This window comes from Brachyistius frenatus, unplaced genomic scaffold (genome assembly GCF_029030835.1).
Source record: "Brachyistius frenatus isolate BFR_SWC_R1_liver_20210118 unplaced genomic scaffold, ASM2903083v1 Contig_67, whole genome shotgun sequence".
Classification (NCBI taxonomy): domain Eukaryota; kingdom Metazoa; phylum Chordata; class Actinopteri; family Embiotocidae; genus Brachyistius; species Brachyistius frenatus.
The window spans coordinates 353,432-370,646 of record NW_027210666.1 but is presented as its reverse complement, the minus strand read 5'-3'; the positions used below and the strand labels follow the sequence as shown (position 1 = coordinate 370,646).

General features: G+C 44.4%; 1 protein-coding gene across 4 annotated transcripts in view; it reads left to right on the top strand.

The window, feature by feature from the left end:
• The window catches only part of pacrg (PARK2 co-regulated), a 196,045-nt gene that overhangs the window by 136,314 nt on the left and 42,516 nt on the right, over window positions 1-17,215 (top strand). For all 4 annotated transcript variants that reach the window (XM_069707108.1, XM_069707106.1, XM_069707107.1 and 1 more), the window contains one exon: window positions 987-1,136. In XM_069707108.1, coding sequence (XP_069563209.1) covers window positions 987-1,136 — 150 coding nt within the window. The remainder of the gene's footprint in view (window positions 1-986; window positions 1,137-17,215) is intronic.

Genomic DNA, 17,215 nt, shown 5'->3' with positions numbered 1-17,215 from the left:
TTCAAGTACTGCCTCTCTCGCTCGTTCTCTCCCTCTTATTGTCTCTACCTCAGTCTTTCACCTGGCATGTTTTCCTCCTCTCCGGCAGCCACAAGTTCTCAGTGCTAAGGGCTGCAGCTCTTTTTCTTTGTTTTGAATCTCACTCTTGAAATGTTTTCATGATGAAAAAAAAAAAAAAATACATTTTTTTACTGTTGTAAATGCTTGCAGGCAAAATAGGCACTGTGGTACCATTACAATCCTCTTTTTGCAGAAGCAGGCATCAAGTGACAGTTCAAGGTTTATTAAAGAGACATAGCTTTTTCAAACTGTTTCAGAATACACATGGGAGATTACAAGCTCTTGCAGAAGCTCACGTTAAACCTAAAACAGGTCAAATAAAACCAGAAGTGGAAAAATATGTCAGTCTTGGTTGCTAATGACAAATTATTTCAGAAACCTTTGCTCCCTGTCTCACACATCTATTTATCTCTGTTTCTGACATTTTGTCTTTTGTTGTTTTTACCCTTCCCTCCGTCTCTCTCTATTTGTCTCTCTTGATCTCTGTAGCCCCCCATCTCTCCCACCATCATTCCCTTTTGTTCTCTCTATCAGTGGGAGATGGAGTTAAGTGCAGCTGTAAGCCAAATAGCCCAGTGATTGGCTCTCACTTACTCCTTCCTCTCCAGTGCATTTGAAATCACTGATTGCAGACAAGCTAGTCTAAATCAAAGCCCAGCAAGAAAGGAAATGCTTTCAAGGCAATGAGAGCATGTGGGGGCTAAAATGTAGGTGTATTTTGTGTGCGTCTGTTAAACCCGCTCTTATGTACCACATAATTGCAGATGTCTGAATCATTCTACTTACACTGTACCTCTATTTTCCGGAGCAAACAACCTGTAACTTTCCATCTGAGAAGCTGGTTTAAAATCAAGCCTTTCTTAGTTGATGTGCAGTTTTATCTGAGAATTGATTCCTGACCTCTGCTGTTTACCTTTGTCTTCGAGATGCCCTGAACACCCGCAACAATCAAGTGATGTGCACCACCATGAAAGTCCTGCAGCATCTGGTGACGTCTGCAGACAAGGTGGGGGAAGCTCTGGTGCCTTACTTCCGGCAGATCCTCCCAGTTTTCAACCTCTTCAAGCACAAGAACAGTAAGTTTCAGCCATTACCTGTTGAGTGGAAATTCGTGGACACATGACATTTGAAATGTGTTTTTGCTTTTGTGAAGCACGTGTTGTGTAAGGTCATCCTTTGTCGTGCTGCGATGAATTCCGTCAATTCAAGAACAGCGGTGATGGTAATACATGTGGTATTCATGTGCAGCCTGTGTTAAGACTGCAGTGAGGTTAAGCCCGCTGATGCCACAGTCCTGCGGAGGTTAAGTGTCTCTTTTTATTTGACTGAGTCGAGCGATTTCCCAGCAGAAAGCATTCTGTTTTCCACCTATTCTTTTCAGCGCTCCTGTCCCTGAATGATTTTTACTTTTTCTCCCTCCACTTACGCATCCACTGGAGAGAGAAGCTCTATTTTGTCTTTCTGCTGTCAGTCGAGCTGCATTGTGCTCGACGAGGAGACTTTGTCCTTGCTCTCTCTGAAAGCCTCCACCTGGGTGACACCAGGACCTGGAGAGATTAGCATCAGATAGGCAGGGCTCTTTGTGTGGTTGTGTCAAAGCACTTAGCATGGTGTGACATGATGTGGGCCTATTGAAGGCTTAAGAGGCACAACCAGTCCCAAACACTGTGCAGTCAGGAGGACTGGGAGAGTGACATTGTGAATCAATCATTTAAACACAAGCTTTAACAGGAGAAAACACAAGGCTTTAGTCTCTTAATCAATATCCAATTTGAATCTCTTGTCTCTTTAATTTGCTTACATTATCTGTTACTATTTGGAGAGGTCTAAAAAAAAAAAAAAGAGGAAGGAAAGAGCCAGAAAGAGATAGCTAGGAAAGACAAAGGACGGAAAAGAAAAGCCTGCCTTATTAGTGCATGGCCTTATGCAAATCTCCTCTGTAAATTAGCTGTCAAATCAATCCCCTAAACCGTTTTGAAGCGTGAGTTTCTCCAGCGCTGCGCAGTCTCCGGAGCTGGCTGGTGAACCCCAGCAGGAATAGTTTTATCTCTTGCATGGAAGTTACCTTGCCGACGCGTCTACCTGCCTGCCCGCTCGTCTGTCCTCCTCTGGCGAGCATCGATTAAATCCGAGCCAACCTCTCACCTGGCAGACGTCTCCGCTATTGACCTCTCCCAGAGAGACCTGTCTGGGCCAGAGAGGGGTCCATACAGCTGCCAAAGCACGAGGCCCGATCTGCTAAACAAGGGAAGTGATTCCTGCTCAGCAATTTATAGGCATCCAGGATAGTTTCTTTCTTGTAAAGTTTGACAAGCTGAAAATATAATTAAATTAAAGCATGTCTGAGTACTTTAAGTGTCTATATAAGGTTATAGATAGAAAATGTTCTTGTGGTTTTCCCCATTTCTATCTAAAGCTTTACCATTAAATGAGCTGTCAAATCGTGCTCTACTCCACCCACTCCCTGCCAACAGAGAGATATAACTTCAAATGCTTCTCTTTTGGGGGAACAAACAGCATGTGAACCAGCACTCTGTGTTCTTTCCCTCTAATACACAAATAATTTCAGGTTGTCCTCACACTTCTTGCCTCTGTATCTCTGTGTGTTTTTGTCTTTCTTCTGTTTCATGTCTTGTTTATATCAATATCAGGGCTTTCATTGAAGTACATCTATTATCTAATATTTCTTACATACACCTCCAAGTCCGTCCCACACTCCGTCAGCTGTCTCAACCACAGCCAGGGTGCTGCATCTAGCCAGACAGGCACAATCATTGTGTTTAATACAGTAGGAGACACAGAGGACCGTCTCGTAGTGTGTGGTAACATCTCCCTTTGGCTCTCCCACGCTGTAACTCACTGAGCTTGCATGGCATCCCTCTTATCTCCTGAGCCACAACGGGGCCACTGTCCAGTATGTGCCAAGTGTGCGTGTGTGTGTGTGTGTGTGTGTGTCTGCATTTGTGTACATCTGTCATGAATAGATCTATTGTGTCCTGTATGCAGCTGTTGGCTTCAGTATAGATGAAGGCCCCAGCTTTCTGTTTCCATCTCCCCCCTGTTTGGTGTTGTTGTTCTGCCAGCCTTGGGCACATAATGCTTTGCTCAACATCTATAGTACTGCTCACATATACACACAGGCACACATGTATACCATCACACACTGTTCCAGTTGAGGCTACAGAACCTGACTCTGTCCCTGTCCCTCCAGTTGTTCGAGCTGCGAATCAATAGGCTGACAGCTGCTGCTGCTGCAGGGTCACAGCTACAGTTAGATATCACCAACATCTCATCATGGGACAGATCCCCTAGGCCGTGTTCACACGCTCCCACTGTGTCGCTCCCACTCCGAGACAGGGTTGTGACCTGTTAAATTGGTCTGTATAAAGGCCTTATCTGAGCCTCTTTTTTTTTTTTTTTACTAAGGTCAGTGCTGGAACTGGAACAGCCATCTCTGAAATGGACCCTCGGGTGTCCTATCACTCAGACAGAGCACTGGACCTCTGACCAGACGAACAGAGTCACGACCCACATGTTCAGCCTTTTTGGGATGCAGGCTTCTGAAGGACGGCCTTCATTGTTCAATGAGAAAAAAAATACGCCTGGTACTTGCAGATCCAAATTCATTGTGTGAATATAAGATTGTGGCCGTGCTTATAGGGAATTATTTCCAGTCATTGCATCCTACTCGCTGTAGACTTTGCGTTAATTTTGAAACTATTGGAGCAGCCTTTATCTGGCATTGACCACCATCTGCGCCAAAACTCTACCACAGCTTTGGAAAAAAACACTTGACTTCAGTGTCATCACACCGGGTGCAAAACAAACACCTTGGAGGCCAAAGGTAAACAGCTAAAGTCCTTGGTTATGCATTTTAAAAGTGCAGTCAAGAACAATCATCATAAATTCAAAAGCAGTAGGATCCTGAATAATAAAACAAGTAATAAAGCAGCAGGGCAGGATTGGAGATGCGTGAGGTACAATAGAGGGCATGGATGGGGGGTTGTCAATGGTCAATTCAGCAGTCCTTTAATTATAAGCTTTTTGATAAAGAGACGTTTTAAGCCTGGTTTTGAGGGTGGGGAGGGTGTCGGCCTCCCAAACCCCAAAACTCTGAGAGTGCAGTGTTCTGTTCGGATAATTGGGTACTAAGAGATCTTTGATATACGAGGGAGCCTGGTTGTTAAGGGCTTTAACAGTCAGGATCAGAATTTTTAACTTGTTTCCAGACTATAATCAGAGCATAGAAAACTGAATCTGTGAGTAATTCTTGCCACTGTCACATTAATGCGTCATTCTGAAGTGCTCAATAATGAGCGATCATATAGTATCACCGTCCTTGATGTTACCCTTTGTCTCCTGAATCAGCGCTCTCAGCTTTTGTTTGCTTTGTGCCTTTTTGTGCGTCAACTGTTCTCTCTCTCTGTGTGTGTGTGTGTGTGTGTGTGTGTGTGTGTGTGTGTGTGTGTGTGTGTGTGTGTGTGTGTGTGTGTGTGTGTGTGTGTGTGTGTGTGTGTTTATGTGTGTGCATGAGAGACAATGTAGACGATGGTGTAGGAATTCTTCCCAATACAATTTGCATGGCTCCCTTGTTTGCTTGCCGTGATGAATCTTATCCCTAATGAAATGCAACAACGTTCCATAAGAAGGAGGGATGTGCTCTGTCATCCAGCAAATTCCTTGTCTGAGCTCGAAGGAGGGAATTCATCTACTGTACGTCGTATCGGGAGGAAACGCGGAGAGTTTGTGAAGTTTTGTAAGGTGGCAGAGGAAAGTCCACAGAAAATATGTTGGGATGGAGAACAGGGATCAAATGGTTGCCGATACTAACCTTATTTAGTCGATCAGGGAATGGCCAGATGTGGCCGACCCACAGTAAATATAGATTCTTAGTCAGTGTCAGTGTTTGTACTGTTTACACATCCAGTCAAATTACCCTACACAAAACTAATTGAGTTGAAGTGAAGTGAACTGATTTTAAATTTTTAAATGAAATCTACTTAAAAGATGAACTCAATTTTAAATCAATAACAGCCCAATAGACACTGCATGCTGCCAATAAAACATCCATTGCTGCTTTTTACTGCCAAACAAAATAATGCAAGTGTTTCTTCATCTGATGTTAGCCAACGCTTTCAGCCTTTTTTTGTTTTGGTGTAGATGTATCAGGATTCCTGTCTGCTCCTACTGTTTGCTCCTCTGTTTTGTCCCCAATCACCTCTCCTAGTGTTTCTGTCATTCCCCTGTCTGTTTGTTATTGTGTCCCCATGTGTTCTGTGTCCTCCTCTCCCCGCCTCCTGTCACCTCCCATGGCCACACCCCTCACCGGTCTCAGCAGCTGCCACCACTCTCCCCAAATCACCACCTGCAGGTGGTTCATTTCCCTGATCACTCCCCCGGACTATATGTACCCTGCCCCTGCAGTCATCCGGTGTCGGTCCATACTGCTAGATACTGCCAGTCACTGCCAGTCACCCGTCCGTCTGTTCTGGTTCCAGCTCCTGGTTTCCGCTCCCGGTACCCTGTTTCTGCTTCTAGTCCGTACGATCAGTCAGTGCTCCCAATCTCAGCCAATTGCTGAAGCTAAGCAGGGTCAGGCCTGGTTAGTACTTGAATGGGAGACCACCTGGGAGTACCAGGTGCTGCAGAGCTACCAGTCGGAGCCACCAGTCACTCCAGTACTAGAGTCTGTTGCCGCTGGCTGTGGAAGACCTCGGGATTCCCCCAGCGCAGCCTGGCCCCCCAGTGAGAGTCGGTGGAGTTTCCCTCCCGACTCCGGGAATCAGACATTGACTTTATTGTTGATCAGTAAAGACTGTGTTTTGAAGTTATACCCGAGTCTGTGTGCCTGCGTTTGGGTCCTGTTACAACTCACCTCATAACAAGATGTGTAACTTACTTCACAAGGACAAGCCACATAGTGAGCAGTACACACTCAGAAAAGGTTGAAACTCAGCTCATTGATGAAGGATTTGCTTCCAGAATTTTTTCAGCTTCTACATCACGGTGTGTCTGAATGCAGTTGATGTTTGTCTGGAGGGCTCTGGTGGTATTTATTCGGGTCTACACCGCAGCAATGTTGCTGTTGCCCTGATAATTTTCTTCACTTATCTGTTAGGTGTAGGTCCTTAAACACCTATTCATCACTGACAAACACACACACTCTCTCTCTCTCTCTCTCTCTCTCTCATACACACACACACGCACGCACACACGCACACACACACACACACGCGCAAACACACCCGTGCACACATCCACACACTCATACATATATTGCTCACACACAGCAGTGATCTGGTTCATTTGGCCTCTTTTATCTTCCTGCTAGGAATGTGGCCAGCAATGATAAGGTCTCAGCCACAAGCATTGCTGAGCCTACACAGACACACACACTCTTTCTCTCTCTCACACACACACACACACACACACACACACACACACACACACACACACACACACACACACACACACACACACACACACAGGTTGTGATAGTGGCTCTCTGTCTTCTTTGCTGGGCGACTGGTGATGTTTTTGTGTCGGTGACAGATGCAGCGCTGTGGCCGGCCACACCGTCTTCTCCCATGAGCCCGCTTTATCTGCCTATCACATGGCAGACACACACTCACGGCTCACGTTGGACGTCTTTATGAACATGGCGGCTCGGTTACAGACCAAGCTGATCCCTGGAATGGAATGGAAATAGCTGGCTGACCTCACCAACACCACCTCCCCCCTACACACACACACACACACACACACACACACACACACACACACACACACACACACACACACACACACACACACACACCCCTCCCCACCCCAGTGCCCTGACAGAAGGACATGGCCCTTCAGGAACTAGACGGCGAGGACACTCCATCCATGTACGTGTAACTGTCATTCTAAAAATCAGCCATCATCAACGCACACGCAAGCAAATTAAATAGGAGTCATTTTTTTTCCCAACTCGTTTTAATCTGACAGAAGGCCAAGCGTATGCCTGTGTACCCAACCACCTGTGCTCCTGTCCACAATACAGCATAATTCTCCCGTTTACTGCCAGAACACTGCACTGTTGCGTATATGGTGTTGAAGTTAATTCCTGGGGATTCCCATTCACAAACATTTGCTTTATTTAATGACCTTTTCCAGCTGCCGTAGTGAAAAATTAATTCACTGCCATGCTTTCACTGTGTACATAGCCACACAATGGAGGCGACACACACACGCACGCGCACAAACATATACACACATAAAGCCACGGCCGCCCCATGTAATCCATCATCCTCCGCAGACACACAGAGCTCCTTTTTTCCCCGGCGGACGACAGAACACACACCTCCTCCTCAGCTCCCCCCCCTCCCTCCGTCTCCTGTTCCATGTACCCCCTCTCCAACAGGAGATATCAATCTATCAAACAATCACAGCTTGCCAAGACCCCTCCGCCATTAAAACACGGGTAGAATGGGAGAAACGGAAAGAGAAAAGAGAGATGGAAGAAGAGATAGCATGAGTGAGCAAGAGATGAAATCCAGGTAATACCAAGCACTTTCTGTTCTTACCTGCTCCTCTGTTAGCATGCTTCATAGCACATAATGACTTTTTCCTCCTCTCCTGAAGCCTAAGAAAAAGACGAGAGGTTGAGAAAAATAGTGGAAATATATTTTTACATTAATGCAGCCCCCCTCGCCTCGCCTCCACCCCCACCCCTCACACCCATATCTCACTCCACTGCTATACTCCTTCCGCCTGCGGATATGCCCACCTGGCTCTGTTAATTTCTATTGTCAGCAGGTCTGAGGCGGAGCAGCCAATCAGGTGTGAGCGTCAGCCCTTGGGTCTGCAGTCACTCTGCGGCTCCAATTTAAAGGTCAGCTGATAAGCAGCTAGATTCATGCATAATCTGGGCTGCTCTGCAGTCAGACAGGCAGACTGCTCAGTGAAAACACACACACACACACACACACACACACACACACACACACACACACACACACACACACACACACACACACACACACACACACACACACACACACACTCGACAGAATCACATCTCATGCTCATGGTCTATGACTGACCCTCTCAAACTTTTTACTTTGCAGACTCTTCTGGACATGTTTCATGTGTCCTTTTTCAGCAGGTGACTCTTATCGTTCCATCAGGTCAGCTAATGTACTTTTACTAATTGCTTGATAGGAGCGACTCAGTAAGAACTTGGCTTTGTGTTTGTTGATTTGTTCATTAATTTGTTCATCGTGCTTCTTGCAATGTGAAGCACTTAGGGGAATTATGGGATCCACTCTTTAAATGGCACAAAGCCCTGAGGCTGGCAGTATCCTTAAAATGAAATAGACTTTGGCTTCTTTGCTCAGGCAGTTTGCTACTTTAACAAGCACCACTTCGATTGCCGCAGTGTACAGAGGCTGGCCAGCAAAACCTCACGCGGCCTTTCTCACCGTCCTCACCGTCTTACTGGAACTGGTCAACAGCTTTGTGTGATTGTTTAATTTCTTCTTATATCATTTCATTATCCCGTCATCGACATTTCATTTAACCGGCATTTGTTTTCAATGCTGCACTGTCGAATTTTGAGAGCTTTTTTTTAACAACCAAACTAAATGGTGCAAAAATATATATTGGAATCTAAAAGTGCCGATTACACAGTGCCTCAAAAACAAGGTGCTCCATCTTACTTTGACCCTCACGCAGGTGTAAACTGACAAAATGTGGTGAGTTTGGTGTTTGCACTATATCACTATAATTTCTGTTCATGAGATCTCAGAGCTGCAGGTTGTCAGTTCCAATGATCCTTGCCTTCCTTTGAGAACAGTGGCAGGTGGATGCTGCTTCAACCTAGTTGATCAAGTAGAAAACGGTTTCTTCTACTTCTTGAATCTATCCAATGTGATTCCCTTTCCTTGAACCAGTTCGAGTTTCCTTGAACCAGTTCGAGTTTCCTTGAACCAGTTCGAGTTTCCTTGAACACGTGCATACTTGTAATAGCTTGTTGACCGTCTTCATGGGGCTCACTAAATCCCAAATTTTGGAAATTCATCGGTGGCCTCGAAGTAAGGAGTTGGAGGAAGCTTTCCAAGTGAATGTCAAGTTTTTAAATAGCATCAGGTTTGACACGAAGTTGCTTCTAATCTGCAGATGACCATGTATGCATTCTTAGTATGGAGCTAACTCCTTAATCTCAGCGGGGCTCCCCCTTTCATTCCCTCTAATCCAAGAAACACTCAATTACCTAATTGGATGAGTTATGAGGGTCCTTTTCTCTCTCCGTACCCGCCCATCTCAATGAGATTAACACACTCTGTAATTAATGAATTTGGGGCACTTTGAAACGATTTGCAGGATTGTCCTGGCTGCGGGGGCCTGACATGTGTAACACAATTATTGAGCTGTCGGAATTAGACAATAGAGTGAGATGAATGGCCCCAACGTTAGCCGTGTTTGCGAAAGACAGGTGATCCTTCCAAACAGAACCTGGATTAGGTCGATGGGGCTGCTGTGTTGTTATTCCCTTCAGAGTGTGTGCGTGCGGGGGGAGGGAAAGGAAGGGGGTTTCGTGTATTTGCGTGTATGAATCTGTCCTTGCATGTGCCTTTGTGTTTGCCATGACTTCCTAGTAGCGAGCAGGGAGCTCTCCTGAAGCCTCTTACCACATCATTGTGTTTGACATCTCCGCGGGCAGCCAGCGACAGAATGCTGGTGTGTGTGCAGACATTTGTCCAGTCCGCTTTGGATCAGCATTCGCACCCTGCGCCACGTTGCCTGTCAGCATTCATAAGCAGCCACACCTTTACAAACAGGTCCGCCAATTGAATATGGAAAAACACAGAAAAGGCACAATTTCACAAAATAAATAACAAATGGCATTTCTACGGTGTCGGAACTTGCCATCCCAGGCAAGGACACACATAATAAACAATAGAAGTAAAACAGATTTTTATCGCCCTTGTTGGGACACTTCCCTTGTGGTATATACAAGGCAAGTATCCTGACATTCTAGCTGTCTTTTATTTATTATTATTATTATTTAAGATTGTCAAGAGGGTCCTCAGCCTGGCAGTCATAGTTCCCATCATATTCAGTGGCTGTCTCCTGTCTGTCTGTGTTTTTAGAGACCCACACCCCTTCATTGGCCCTTCTCAGCATGTTTCGCTGACAGACGTAACCTTATCTCCTCTTTTCTCTCACAAGCATGTCAGCATGTACCGGTCACATACCTCACTATCTCTAATGGATGTAATTGAACCCTATTCAAGCTTTCTCATGCCGACTGTTTCCTAAGAACCCCCGAACACTGCAGCCCCCACAACCACCAACAAGAACTTTATTCATTGCGTTGAGTGTTGGATATTTTTTTCCATTCCAGTAACCCCCGTCATCTTTTACATGCAATAACAATTGTGGAAGCTGTCGAGGGATCAGCAGTTTATGTTTTCTGAGCAGAACTACATAGAGCAAATTATCATGGGAAAAGAAGGGTCATGTTGACCGTACACATCTGCTAGAATGCATGTGTGGGCACATTGCTGTTCTAATCTTTTGAAACCTAGTTAATGAGTTAACGGTACGACTCGCCTGGTTTTACTTGGCTCTTTATTCACTGTTCTGTTACAGGAAAATACCCGACTGGCATGACGTCCATAGCATCTTGTCTTAGAGTAATAGGTTCTCTGAGTGTGTGTGTATTTTTGGTGTGCAGAAACAATGGTAAATGCGCTGAACCTCATGTTGAATTATTATGCATGACCACCCACTAATAGGAGACGGACTACGGTCATAATAATGGCTTCTTACCTGGCCATCAATCAGAGATACTCCAGGCACACAGAGCCGCCCACATAACCGGATCCATATCTTCCTGACCCCCACCTCTCTACAGTAGAGCAACGTATAATTGACCCTGTTTTCTCCACACGAATCAGTCGGAAGTGATCCTGGTTTTGCAGTTTATTGTGCGATAAAAATTGGCTTCCCATCAGAAACGGTGTCGGTAATATAAAGAATATTTGTTTCAATATTCAAGTTTCTAATACTGAAGATTTTTCTATGTTTTAGAGTTTTTGTAGTTCTTGAATTAATGATATTTACTTTGTAAAGTTAGGGCAGTTTATTCATATACTGCACAGCCATGTAAATGTTTTGGAATTTCTATTATCGTGTTTATCTTTGATTGCGTCCTATCTTTCATTCATTAAAAGAAAAAAATACTTGAGTTTTGAACCCCTGCTCCTGAAAATATCCCTTTTGGCCACTTAATGGCATCTTTGAGTGTTATACTCCATAAAAAGCTTTGTCTGACCAAACTGTATTTTCTCCGAAACAATGGTGAGGCCCCGGAGCCAGAACCTTCAAATCTCAGATATATGGACACATTTTTAAAAAGAAGTCAACAGGAACCAAGTCACTTGTAAGCTGCCGTGTTTTTAAACACAAACATGAGGGAGATCTAAAATGTATAACAGGAAAGTACTTGATTATTATACTACACTCGGCTCCAGAACCAGTAAGACTGAAAAACATACAACTTGCCATTGTGTTTGCATGCGTCCTCAGAAATTTATGGACTCATTTGCAATTTTTATCAACATAGAATATGCTTCAAGCACTTAGCCTTTTCAGTGCTGCATCATTACTAATGGTTACATTTTATTTGATAAAGAAAAAGATTAATATTTAAATAGGCTTCTGGCAATGTACAATATTATAATTTAGAATGCCCATTGTACATTGTTTGCATAATTAACTCATTGCAGCTTCATCAGTAAATAATATTGTTACCACACCAGTTGCACAGACACAGAAGACCATTATCACGGGTTATGTGTGTGTGTGTGTGTGTGTGTGTGTGTGTGTGTGTGTGTGTGTGTGTGTGTGTGTGTGTGTGTGTGTGTGTGTGTGTGTGTGTGTGTGTGTGTGTGTGTGTGTGTGTGTGTGTGTGTGTATAGTAGGACGCACAGCCACTGCTGCGCAAACACTGAGAAAATTCCCACAGTGGTGCCTTATTTACTTTCAGGATCTGTTCTGTCACACAGGCATGCATGCAGGGGTACACACACACACACACACACACACACACACACACACACACACACACACACACACACACACACACACACACACACACACACACACACACACACACACACACACACACACACACACACACACACACACACACACACACTCGTCAATGCCCTTCAAAGTCAACAGAGGGGATATAAGCACCAATGTCCTCTTCACACCACCGTGTGGTATGTACAGCGCGCTATGATGTACTATACCGGGATCACATTTTACAGGCAGTTGTGTGGCGTCTTTCGAAGGCTCTCACATTGCATATGACCTCAAAGGTTTGTACATAACATGCGACGGTACATTAGAAATGCAGGTCGGTAGCTAAACTGTGACGTACACCAGTTTATACCGTGACATTGTTTTTGAAAATAATTCACAAACACAAAAAAGGAGCAAAATCAAAGTCAATTCACAAGCAGTACCAGCAGTATTTCAACAGTATCTGTTCAGTATTCTCTCAATACTTGTTATATAAATACTGCGGTGAATGCTGCCTGTTAAACATGAAACAGTCCTGGTTTTTTTTTTTCCATTTAATTGCAGCTGTCTTTCTGTATGTGTTTGTTTCCAACAAAAACCGTGTCCATATTGCAGATCACAAATACACGTTCATGATAACACAAACAAAACACGTCGGGGTCAAGGTTGTGCTTTGGTGATTTATACACATTTGTTTTTTCCAGTTCTTCCTTGTTATTTTTCTGTTGTTGATTACAACACTCAGTGGACCCTTCATGCTACATCAGGGCCACATAATTAACTCTTTATCTCATCTTCAATACCAGCCAGGGTTTTTACATTATCGCTTATCCTCTGTGTTTGCTTCCCCTCCTCCTTTTCTTTTTTTTCCTATATTCTTTCTAGATCCACCTCTTTCATTTTTTGTTCAGTGTAGCCTATATGTGCTAAAAGCCTTGGCCTCTTTGTTCTCTACGTCAGGCTACCCATAATGCCGTTCTACTGTTGACCTCAGCAAGATGAATAATTCACCTTGAGGTCTGTGGCAACTCTTGTAACGTCCTGACCCCTTCCAACCCCTCCCACCCCATCCCACCGCACCCCGGCACACCTGGGACGCTTTACGCACTCCCAAAGGAGATGCACCCATCTTTCTCCTCCTCCCATCAAATATTTAGTCAGAGTGGATGGAGAGGAAAATCCCTGCCTCCCCCATGACTTTCAGTCACTGTCTCACCTCAACTCTCCCCTCGTACACTACAAGTCCGGCTGTTCTTTTCAACTCTCTCCTAACGCGTAGCGCCTACAGGGAGATAGAACGAGGCAACGAGCGCCTGAAACATTCAGGTCTGCCGCCCCACAGAGTGGCCGTGTCAGACATGTTGAAATCTCAGCTCCGTGCTGAGGAGCAGCTGCAGTGAGGTCCTGCCAATGTCTAGTGTGAAACCAGAGATACTGCGTGGATCGTAATGCTTTGGTGCCATCTCTTCCCTTTATTGTTTGTAATAGCAACACCTATTTTTCCTGCCTTTTTCTCTCAACAACAAACTGCAATAAACACAAAGGCTGAAACATGAGACACTCACTTTGAGTGTTTAGTGTGTATCAGTGTACTGTTGGCGGTCAATAGCTAGGATGATATGGAAGGCGATGGATCGGATTACCATTCCAGCAAACCATCTATGTGCGTATTCAGCCTCTGAATATAAGAGGTGGGGCCCCACAATATTTGTACGAGGCCATATTGATTGTTGTATTTCTATTTATTATTTTATTTTGTCATCTCAAGGAAGTTTCACTTCCAAAAATACATTTGACCAACAATTTCCTGCGAAACTTTTGAACAGTTTTTCTTTCCTCTTAATGGGTTAAAGTGGGTGGAGCTTAGTTAAAAAGGTAATCACATATGCTGTCACATCCTGGAGTGCCTGGCGACTACACTATAACACAGACTACTGGAGGTCACTGCACCCAGTCAGGAAATAGTGAGGTCCGTGACCCTTCTGTTCAACCAGAATGAATTAAACAAACAGCATGAAACTTAATCATTTTGTTACTGGATACTTGACAGCTAAGATGTTTCTCCCTTTTACCAGTCTTTGTGCTAAACTAAGCTACGCTAAGCTATTCGGCCCCTGGTTGTAGTTTCACATTTACCTTAAATGGAAGGGGTGTTGTTCCTCTCATTTAACGCTCAGCAAGAAAGCAAATTATTACATTGTCTAACATCTAAACCTGTTTCTTTAATACATGAGGATTTGGTTAACTTCAACGTTAATTATTTCATATTCAGTCTTTTCTATGTAATGTTTTAGAGAAATACTTGATCCTTTAGGAGCTTCGAGAAATATTAAGCTTGTGTGTGTGTCTGTAGTGGTGCGTGCAGGTGTACAAACTAGAAATTCAAGCTTGTGTTCAGGGCATGTGTGTTAACCCCTGCGGGGTCACAGTCTCTCCTGTGTGTGTGTCATCACAGCTTTTGTTCCCCACAGCCCTGCTATTCTGGGCGGAGAAAGGTCATCTCCTCCTCAGATACCGGCACCTTAAGGATGCTTAGATCGTAACCACGCACAGTCTCTGGTTTCTGCAGTAGGAGGCACGAGCTTCTCCGCTGATAATTTTTAGCATTCGGTTTAGTTTGCTTGTGTAATGTTTAAAGTCGATGTGGATTGGCGGATGCCAGATTCTGTCGGGAAACACCTGCGATGAGTGCTGTTTTCATTTGAAAAGCAGAATAATCATTAGAAATGTTGAATGTCTGAGGTGTTTTTCATTCAGGGTGCTGTGTGTGTTGAGGGAGGGGTGCTCAGCAGGCCAAGCTGAAACAGATGCTACAGTGGAATTGAAGGCAGACCGGTGACTTCTGAGCTTGTTGAGTACTAAGGTATGTGACAGTTGAAGCAGGGTCACTTGCTCCCTTCTCTATTTATGTCTTCCTGTGTTCCCCTGACATAAGCTGGCGGGTGGTTCATGGAAAAATGACCCGTGCAGCAGAACATCACCGCCCCTCACCCAGCACATATGACAGAGTGACCCCGTATTCTTGCAAGAGGCCTCCCCCATACTCGAAAACACAGGGGGAAAATAAAAAAATAAAAAAAGCTTTCGTCACCTGACTCCATATGTGCAGAGAGATGGAACAGCTGCTTTGGAGCAATTGGGAAACAGATCCAAGGATACGCACCTCCAGCTTGAGGCGCAAATAAGTGAGGAAACCATATGTTGCTGAAGGTTATGTGAGACCACGCAGTTTGGAGTTCACCTATCTTGACTTCCAAGAAAGATGCTTTCAACTTGAGGATGGTCGTTTAGCGGCTGATAAATGCGAGCCGCAGCGCTTTGATTGGAACATTTAAGTGGGTGTGTCTCCTTTTTTTTTTTTTTTAGAGAGAGTCTATTGGATCTTTTTGACCCAGCACCCCATCAGAAAGCTGATGTGCATATTGGTCGAGAGAGAGATACTTCTGAAAGTCCTCGCCAACAGGACTTCTCAGACTGGTTGAAGGGATGCAAATGAATCATGTTGTTGCAGCAGCTGTGGATGATTTAGCTCGAGCTGCCCCTGAGCGAAGGATGCTGTTCTCCCTCTATGTTTGAGAGTTTGTATTTTTCCTGCGTGTGTAAACAGAGATTTGGTTCCCCATATGGCTGCGTGTGTGTGTGTGTGTGTGTGTGTGTGTGTGTGTGTGTGTGTGTGTGTGTGTGTGTGTGTGTGTGTGTGTGTGTGTGTGTGTGTGTGTGTGTGTGTGTGTGTGTGTTTACACAGCTCAGAGCAGCGGTCACCGCAGGGTGGGCTTTTATTAAAGAGTTGTAATGAGTGAGAGCCATCATAAGCCAGCTCGCCTATTGATTACCTATAAAGAGCACTCAGTGGAGATGTGCTGTGATCCATAGATAATGCTTTGCACAGGGAGGCTCAACTTACCCTGCTTCCAAACCTCTCAATCGTCGCCCACATCTCAAATTTTGTTGAGCAATTCAAATAGATCTGTTGCATGGCTGTTTTCCAGGTTTGGAGAATGAGCCTTTGCGGGCAGGACGACTGATCTGTGTCACATCAGGACATTTTAAACACAGTTACAGACAGCAGTTCGTTTTTGTTTTTTTTTTTTTTTTTACTTTCATACACAGAAAGTCTGGTTAAAGCTCATTTAACAAGTATATCGTCTCACCACAAGCATGAACTCCCAGTAGAGATTACTATTCTCTGTAAACTTGCCTAGCCCACGCTGTCTGTACTAATGCTGCCTGCTAATGCAGCCTCTGTGCTGAAAATGACGTCACCTCAGACAAACATGTCTTTCACAAGTGTCTTTTCAGGGCAAAATCAAATCCTCCCTCAGAAAGCAGCTAACAAGAAGGCAATCACACAGAATAATAGAGTGGTAACGAAATGGGCTTTCAGTCTGAAACGTCAGACAGCCACCAAACCAATAAGGCCAATAAGTCACATCAAGAGGCTTGTGGACATCAACACACACACGGGTCCAAGAATTGCCACACAGAATGAATACATTTCTTCTTGTTTCAAAGGAAAAGTCTTATTATGTATGAGTGCTGCTCTCCAATGCATTGTGACATACACCTCGAACAAACTGATTAGCTTGTCAGTCTGTGACATTGAACTGCCCTGCTTTCAGCTTTGCCTTTGGATGTGATGTAACCAAGCAGAGAAGGACAGCAGCAGTCTGGTGGTGATTATAAAGAAAGCCGTCCCCTTGAATTTCTGCAAGAGCCGTGGCAAAAGTTCAGAACATCTCAGACAAAGCACATCATTCATTCCATACAATACGGAGCAGAGAGGCCATTTCACTAATGAATTCTTACATTACCTGGCTGTGTAATAGGATTTCCCCGTGGAAGTCATTCGCTGTACAGTCGTGTTTTCTGAGTCTATTTTCTCTGGTTGATGATTTGATTTCTAATGATGTTTCTATTCATTATGCGGCTGATATTTACCGTACAATCAGAGGGTGCACATATATTTGTTACCTAAATACAACATGGGTATTACTGATGGTAATATTTGTATGTTTGGTACATCGCTCAAGTTCAGTGCTGGATTGTAAACAAGTACCCAAGACTCTCTTGTACTTGA